General features: G+C 36.2%; 1 protein-coding gene across 1 annotated transcript; it reads left to right on the top strand.

Annotated features, from left to right (window-relative positions):
* The first annotated feature begins 279 nt into the window (after positions 1 to 279).
* On the top strand, positions 280 to 774 carry LOC129238093 (uncharacterized). Its single transcript, XM_054873132.1, has one exon. The coding sequence runs from the start codon at positions 280 to 282 to the stop codon at positions 772 to 774; it is 495 nt and encodes a 164-aa protein (XP_054729107.1).
* The last annotated feature ends 8,726 nt before the right edge of the window (positions 775 to 9,500 follow it).

The following is a 9,500-nucleotide window of genomic DNA, read 5'->3' as shown; positions in this document are numbered from 1 at the left end:
GCAAACGATGTTTTCGGCTATGGAAAAATGTTGGAATCGAATGAAAAAGGAAAGAAACGCGAAATGATAAAAAAAATGCTTGCAAAATTTAAAATTAATGGTGCTTCATTGGAAAAATTCAAAGGTAATAAGAACATATACAAGATAAAGTTAGAATTTGAATGTTTAGATTTATTTTGTTTATTTCTCATTTATTCAGAAGTATACCACACAACAACTCATTCCAACCCTGATTTTGAAATCCTGTTGGAATTGGTGATCGATAATTTTGTCACTATAATGGTCAACGGAAATTTGCGTGTGTTTTTACTTGCGATTGCTGAGTGTTTTTACTTGCGATTGTTAGTTAATGTTCGTGGCCCAACATCATTCCAAGCTTTAAGAACAATTAATGGTGAACTGTGCGCTACATATCGTGAAGCATGTCAACAATTAAATTTGTTGGAGGATGATAAGCATTGGGAAGATACGCTTGCCGTTTCAGCTGTAATAGCCAGTTCACATCAAATACGAACATTATTTACGATAATAATTGCAATGTGCTCCCCATCTAATCCATTGGAATTATGGAATAATTTCAAAGATTATATGGCGGATGATATTTTACACCAAATGCGTCGAGCTACTGCAAATTATGAGTTGGAATTCACTTTGGAAATTTACAATGAAGCATTGATAAGGATTAACGACATTTGTTTGTCGATGTCAAACAAATCATTAGTACAATTGGGCATGCCAGAAGTAAAACGTACAATGCATGATATCTTCAATTGAGAACTGGAGCGTGAATACCATTATGATTGTGTAATGAACTAAACACGTTTGTAACATCAAAAACGAAATTGAATGACCAACAGCAACATGTTTATGATACAATACAATCATGAATAATGTTAGCCATGGAACTGGTGGATTGTTTTCCTTGGATGCTCCTGGGGGAACAGGAAAGACCTTTTTGATTTCATTGCTTTTAGCAACAATTCGATCAGATAATAACGTTGCATTGGTACTCGCTTCTTCCGGAATTGCGGCTACATTACTGGAAGGCGGTCACACAGCACATTCTGCATTAAAGTTGCGTTTGAATATGCAGGTAAATGAAACACCAACATGTAAAATTTCGAAAACTTCTGGAATGGCAAAGGTTCTTAAAGTATGTAAGCTCATCGTATGGGACGAGTGTACTATGGCACACAAGAAATCATTGGAAGCACTTGATAGAACTTTGAAAGATCTACGAGGAAGCCAAACAGTCTTTGGAGGTGTCATGATTTTATTGGCTGGAGATTTCAGGCAAACATTACCTGTGATCTCAAAATCTACGGCTGTAGATGAAATCAATGCATGTTTAAAATCATCGTATTTATGGAGACATGTAAACACGCTTACACTTGCTACAAAGGTACGTGTTCAACTACAGAACGATCCGTCAGCAGCTGAATTTTCACACCAACTACTGAAAATCGGAAATGGCCAAATGTCTGCCGATCCAACAGGAATGATTACATTGCCTAACAATTTCTCCACTTTTGCACAGTCTAAAGAGGCATTGACACAGAGTGTATTTCCAAACATAGTTCAACATTACAAAAACCATGATTGGCTCAGTGAAAGAGCAATTTTAGCTGGGAAAAATAAGGACGTCAATGATGTAAATTCAGCTATTTTGGATCAAATACCTGGTGACATAGTTGCATATAAGTCAATGGACACTATTACTGATCAAGATGATGTCGTAAATTATCCAACTGAATTCTTAAACTCACTCGATTTGCCAGGCCTACCACCTCATAATTTACGATTAAAAATTGGAGCACCGATTATTACAAAACTCGCTGTGAAGAAGCTAATGGGTAATGTTATCGAAGCAACAATTTTGAAAGGGAAGTACAAAGGAGAAGACGTTTTGATACCCAGAATTCCACTGATTCAGACGGATTTACCATTCGATTTCAAACATTTGCAGTTCCCTATTCGCCTTGCCTTCGCTATGAGAATTAATAAGGCGCAAGGGCAGTCTCTACAAATGTGCGGTATTAATTTAGAATACCCAATTTTTTCTCATAGACAATTGTATGTAGCTTGCTCACGCGTAGGCAAACCATCGTCATTATTCATTTACGCGAAAGATGGATAAACCAAAAACGTTGTCTACCAAAAAGTGTTACAATAAAGTTCGAATGAAATTGTATCAAAGAATTTGCTTTGTTTTGTATTAATTTTATTCTCTTTCAGCAAATCATTGAATTTATCGCCTAGCGAAGCGGGCGAGGGTACGCTAGTAATAAATAAAAAAGAAGCAAATAAACACAAAGGAAGGGAAGACGGTTCGTGGGTTGTAAATTATTTGTATTCAATTAATTAATTATTGTATTATTTTTTTAAATAAATGCTTACAGTCAGTATTTTAAAATAAGCAATTTAAGTGGATAAGTTATTTAAATGATATTTGCCGAGGATTAAAGCGGCTCCCATATAACTAATGAACAAATAATAATGATGAGGTATAAATTAATAATAAAAAGTTTTTTTCTCGTTTCCTCTCGAATCGGCTAATCGGCACCCTTAGCAAGTCGTTAGGTTCCTAGCTCTAGAAATTGTGAGTGAAAGTGGAGAAAAAGTAAAATTTGTACGAAAAAGATTTCGTGTTCAAAAGCGTGTGTCTATGAGCAAAATCTTGTTCGGTATGTCCAGGACCAAAACGATATGGAATACGAAGACATTTAACAAGTACCCGTGTTTCATGACAGAGGGCGTTCCTGAGAGAAGTTGGTGTAAGCAACGTGTGATGCAATCTATCGAACGACGGCAAAATGAATTTCAGACTGATTGACAGGTTAGTTTGCATTTGGCAACGATTCGAGTAAGATGTGTTTCGTGGTTCTCGCTAAGATGGAAAAATAGCAGTATCGTTTGGTACTTCCCTTTTTGTTTTTGGATATAAAAAAATGTGAGGGGATAAAAGCAAAGTTGGATGCTGTCTATAGGAACGCTTCGCCATCTATTGAGTTCACAGTTAGATATTAGTTCAACAAATTTAAAAGTGGGCGAATATCCGTTTTTGATGAGAAGCGACCAGGACGCACAGCAGACGTAGTTACCGAGGAAATCATTCAAAAATTTCACGACATTATTCTCGCTGATCGACGAACGAAAGTGCGCGAAGTAACAGAGGTCATAAGTGTGTGTCGACCGGAAATCACTTTATTGTTTTTCAAAACATTCATTCCATGAAGATCTATACACTTTTGCATGCGTTTGAACCAATTGTCGAAGCACTTTTGCCACTCTCAATGAGGTACCTCCAAAACATACATTCTGAATGCCGCAACCGCTTCTTCAGGAGTCGAAAAACGTTGACCTCTCAGTTTGTTTTTTACGTACGGGAATAAAAAGAAGTCATTCGGTGCCAAGTCAGGACTATACGGCGGATGACCCATTAATTCGATGTTTTGGGTGCTCAAAAATGCAGTTGTTTGAGCCGATGTGTGAGAGCTTTGTCCTGGTGAAGAGTCATCCGTCTTTGGCGATTGGTTTTCCTAATTTCTTGGAAGACAACTGGCAAACAAATGGTTGTGTACCACTCAGAATTTACTGTTCTGCGTTGTTCTAGTGGTACGGTTGCGACATGTCCAGTTTTTCCGAAAAAACAGGCGACCCTTTTTGTTGGATTTGGCTCATCTTGAAACACCCATACAGTCGACTGCTGTTTACTTTCGGGCTCATACGCGTAAATCCATGATTCATCACCTGTCACGATGTCATAGACTTGTTTCGAAGCCCCGCGATCGTATATTTTGAGCATTTCCTTCGACCAATCGACACGAGCCTTTTTTTGAGCGATTGACAAATTGTGTGGGATCCAAGGCGAACAAATCTTTTTGACAGTCAAATGTTTATGCAATATTGAATGTAAGCTGGTCCCACTAATGCCTAAGATTGTCTCAATCTCACGATAGGTCAAATTACGATCTTGCAATATCAGTTCGCGCACAGCATTAATGGTTTTCGGAACAACAACTGATTTTGGACGACCTTCACGAAATTCGTCTTGGAGTGAACTACGACCACGATTGAATTCACCATACCATCGATAAACACTAGTCCTTGATGGAGCTTCATCGCCAAAAAATGAATTAAGTTCATCCATGCAATGTTGATGAGTTAATCCACGTCGAAAGTTGTAAAAAATAATCGCACGAAAATGTTCACGATTTAATTCCATTTTTGGACCGAGATGAATCTTTTAAGTTACTGTAAACAACACAAATAGCGCTGGTATTTCAAAACGTTCTGAGTACGTAAAAGCCAAAAAATTTCTAACTTTGCGATACAGCTGTCAGTTGCCAGATTGCAACACCAGGGTTGCCAAATCCCGAAATATAAAAGGCACGCCTCGTATGTTGGCGATGAAAAATTGTCGACCCGATGGGTGGACAATAAGCGTATGCGGCTGTTAACTTCGAGGCAGTGTTTGGAGCAATTTAAGAGAGATTCGAAGAAGATTTTGCGTCGAGTTATCATCGTTGATGAAACCTGGATTCATCACTACACACCAGAAACTAATGGATTTCTCCCGGTGAATCTGCTCCAAAGAAGGCGAAGACAGCGGCTGCAAAGGTCACGGCGACAATTTTTTAGGATGCGAACGGCGTCATTCTCATGGATATTTTTCAAAAACGAAGAACGATCACTAGACAATACTACAGTGAGTTATTGGCCCACTTTCACAAAAAAATTGAAGGCGACACGACCGCATTTGGCGAAAAATTAGGTGCTGTTTCACCACGATAACCCACCATCACTTTCATCTGGAGTTGTCGCCGCCAAGCTGCATGAATTGCTGCCGCACACCCCGTATTCACCCGCAGGAAGTCCTTGTTTTCTATCATGAAGAAATGTTTCGCGGGAAAAAAATGTTGTTTAAACGAGGAATCCCTCTCCGAGGCAGAGACGTATTTTGGAGAGTTGGACAAATCTTATTTTTTGGAGGGGTTAAAAAATGGCCGGAGCGTTGGGGAAAATGTATCTTTCTAAAAGGGAATTATATTGAAAAAAATTTCTAACACTAGTACTTATTAAACCCCCCGTACATCCTGATATATCATGTAAATCAGGATACAATACAGTAGATCATCCTTTTGAGGCAATTCGGGTGAAAAATGATCATTTTGACAATCTGAAGTATCTACTAGGTTTCTTTAAAAATACATAACTTCCCAACAAGATTAGTAACCTAGAGAAATACTGCGCTGAATGGAATATGGAAGTAAACCCAAATAAATCGGAGAAAATGGTTTTTAGAAGAGGTGGAGGGCTTTCCCTGGCAGAAAAATGGTGATACCAAGGTGAAATTAAATTGGTCGCCGAATATCTTGGCCTCATTCCCACACCCAAAATGGCATTTGGCAAGCACTTAGAAGCCAGAAATACTTCGGCAAAATCTAGTATTGATTGCTCATTTAACGAGTTTTTAGCGAAGCCATTCATTTCATTAAAATCAAAGTGGAAGCTGTTCAAAGTGGTATGCAGAGCGATACAAACCTACGCAGCGCAAGTTTGGGGATATGCCTTATTCGATGAGGTAAATAAACTTCAACGTTATTAAAAGAATCCTCAAACTACCCGAGTTCACTCCGAATTATGCAATAACACTAAAAACTAATTTAGAAGATAGCCACATTAATTCTTTAGAACTACACTTGAAGTATATCTGGAAAACCATTTAGAAATACAATTGCAACAGAATCCCACACAAACTAACACAAGACATCGTAAATAAAAATTCGTTTTGGCGCAAGCATCTGATCGGCATGGGAATGGAGTTCGGTCAGAAGAAAACATCACCGCTTCACACTGGCAAGATCACTGTGTACAACTTCTTACCAAAATGAAAATAAAAGATCCCAACATGGCAAGGTAAAAAGCACAATCAAGTGCGACGGGAATTTATAAACATTTAGACTACTCAAAAGGGGAATCATATATTAAAGAAGATATGCGACTAGCTGATATTACGACAATTTTCAAAGTAAGATGTGGTTTATTGAAGCTAAATGCAACCACATACGCAAATGCCAAGAAAATTTGAACCCTCTGCAATTTAAACGAAGAAGAAGATATGCAGCACTTGTTAGGAAGATGTCCGGTACTGAAGGAGATCAGAACAAAAATACCTAAACACAGCGAAGCTAAATGAAGCAGAAGTAATATATATATTTAAGGGGAGAGATACCTGTAAAATTTTGAAAAAAATTTCTTTTTCATAAACTGTTAATATAATCTTTTAAGAATAGGGCAAAAAATTTTTAGAACGTAAATTTAAGTATTTCTTTAATTACAGATCGTCAACCGTGATGACTCTATTCTTTGCGTTCGAGCGCTGGGAGAGGTATAGTTACGTTGTATTCAAACTTTAGACGCGTTTTTCTCAAAACTATATTTTTCGAATTGGCGTACACGATAACTCGAAAAGTTATTGACCGATCGCCCTGAAATTTTGCACATATCTTTTTTTATTATTTTACTTTCTATGTGAATTTACAAGTTTTCGAAAATTTTTCAAAAGCAAAAATAATAGGAAAATGGGCACCAAAATTCATTTTTTTTAAGCATTTTATTCCGCGAATTTTTTTCCATTGTTTTTTTTTTAATTCATATAGAAATTATGACATTAATAAATAAGAAAATGTTTGGTTTTTTGTATTCAGGTCACTGGCGCCGATGCTAAGATTCCCGCCGATTGAGAAGCCCCGCTGCGACTTTCCTGGAAGAATTGAGTGTACATCCGCCATTTTAAATGATTAAAAAAAATGTATTATATAATATATTATATTAATGTATAAATAAACTGATGCAAATTTTGAAAAAAATATATTCACTTTTTCATTTTAAAAAATTTTAATGAAAATCAGGGAAAGTATGGCCGTTTACAGGTATCTGTCCCCTTACTGGCCACAACTGAAGAAGACTAACTTGCTCTATATACTCAGCCTTACGCTATAGAGATTTTCTTATTGCAGAGTTTAGTTTTTGATTAATTTTTGAGCTGTGACAGACAATATTTTTATTGCAAAAAAGTTTATTATTTCTTTCTTTATGTATTTATACATACAACTAGAGTTCATTGAACCAGTAAATAATGAATCATAGCCTCCGAATTGCAGATGAATTTTTATGAAGAGCGTTTTCAAGGCAGACATACACTCGGGGGCTTGGTAGGAGATTAGGAATGTAAGAATAATCGTGACTTGGGGGTCAAAACTCCAAACGTACGTGGACAAAGCAAAGTAAAGTAGGGCATGAGTATGTACGTTTGTTTTTAGATGATTTATATTTCAATTTATAATGGACCCGCTTGTTCTATGAAAGAATTTCATTAGGGTTATAATGCTTAGGTAACAGAATAGCGTCACATTGACGCAACTTCGCGATCAGTTTTGAATTTAAAAATTGATTCACAAAATATAATTCGGGGATTGAGTTAAGCCATCTTTTTATTGGTATCAATGATCAATAGTAGGCAATCGCCATTTGCATCATTAATTATTTATAATTTAATTAAAAGGAAACTCGTTTTTGCTACCATTTTTACCAAAAAGGGTTTTTGATTTTTCCACTTTTTTTGTCCTTCTTAAATGCGCTTTTTCTTTTTAACGCCACAAGTGAACAAATCTTTAATCATTGAATTATAATTAATTTATTTACTCATTTTGTCACTCTTCGCATGACAATCCACAAATATGAGTGAATAGACTAATTATTTTCCTTAGTCTTAATACTTTATCATTTTCCCAATATCTACTACTTTTGGCTCGGCACACAGTGCTCCGACTTCATACAAACAATGGACAAAAATAAAATATGGTCGGAATTTATTGAAGCTATATTCCTAAAAGGATTTCAACATGCAAGTTTTAAAAATTAAATTAAATTTCCGTTCCGGTTACCAGTTTCGAAAAAATCGACTTTTTGTTATGCTTTTGGATATGGAGATAAAATAAGAAATAATTATTATTGACATGTACAAATATACACATAACAGAAGTGAAACTTTCAAGGCAGACAAAGAAACAGGGAGAGACCCGAGAGAGAATGAGAGAGAGAGAGAGAACAAAATAATATATATCTAAATAAATTCACAACAGTTGCAGAGAATACAAATAGACAAAATTTACAAAAAACGGAGAAGGATCGACCGGTGTAGGTAAACGCCGGACACAAACGCGCACTACTCCGTGCCTTTATCAGCCGCACAAACGTAGCGATTCCAGCACCGCAGCAACGGCACAAATTACCGCAAGGCAATACCAATAAATCCGACGACGCAATGGATAGCACTTTATAGTACGCACAAGCACTAGCCAGGAAACGGAAATAAGCGCCAAAAAGTAGGCACCCAAAAAAACGCAAAAAAAAATTGGACCAGAAAGCTCCTCAAACAGTAGACACCAAAAATATATTTCCTACAAGTTTGCACCAACAAACAAGGGCCAAAAAGTATGCAGTGTTATTTCTCACTACCAATTAGCAACCACAAGGAAAAACTCAGGAAAAATAGCCTAAAGTGTATGTAAGATATAATATATATAAGGTAAAGCTCTCTCTCCTTTTCCCTCTACGTTACTTTTTTTTCTCTCTCGCGGAACGAAAATACCCAAAACGTTGCATGACCTTGAAATTTTACTCTACATTCTCGCTCGTCCATCGACGCCTAAGAAGTTTCACTTCAAAAATATACATAAAACAGTCCAGAGAAAAGAAACACAATTTTCCTAAAATGAAGAAAATAAAACGAAAATATAAATTGATGTTATATTCATTGCGAATTATTTGTCAGTTTATGAACTTAAATTCAGCAGATTTTCAAATAGTTTTACGAAATGATATATTTTGCCTCTTTGTTGCCTTCAATCAGGCATTTGATGGCATAGATAGAAAACAAATAAAATATTGCTTTCAGAAAATTGGAATACCTTTGAAGTTTATTAATTTGATTCTCTTTAGATTGCCGAACACAATAAGTAAAGTTCTGGTGCAAGGAAGCATATCATTCCACGTCATACCAGGTGCAAAACAAGGAGACGCATTATCATCTTTAGTATTCAGTTTAATACTACAAACAACTGTTCAAGCAATAAACACGAATGGAACATTATTTACTAATCGTTTGCAGATATGTGCCTATGTTGGTGATATTCTAATTATGACTAAAAGCAGAAACACTCTTATGCGCATCTTTAAATTTGTTGATAAAAATGCAAAAGCTCACGGACTACATGTAAAAAGCGGGAAAATCAAATACACGATTCGATCTGCCCTCAACCTTACGTGCGTTATGATTTAACTATAAAAAACTTCGTTTTCAAAAGTGTGACTGAACTTAAATATTAAATAGGGGAATAAGTTCGTAGCGTGTTTACGGAGAACTTTTGATTAAGCAAAAAACAATAGTTATATCAAAAAGTTAAGGTGACAGATACTTGTAAACGGACATATTT

Source organism: Anastrepha obliqua, chromosome 2 (assembly GCF_027943255.1).
Source record: "Anastrepha obliqua isolate idAnaObli1 chromosome 2, idAnaObli1_1.0, whole genome shotgun sequence".
NCBI lineage: Eukaryota > Metazoa > Arthropoda > Insecta > Diptera > Tephritidae > Anastrepha > Anastrepha obliqua.
The sequence above is the reverse complement of the archived record's forward strand: the minus strand, read 5'-3'. Positions and strand labels throughout refer to the sequence as shown.

Excerpts from the sequence above, each read along its gene's own strand:
- LOC129238093 (XM_054873132.1), top strand. The coding sequence starts at position 280 with ATGGTCAACGGAAATTTGCGTGTGTTTTTACTTGCGATTGCTGAGTGT.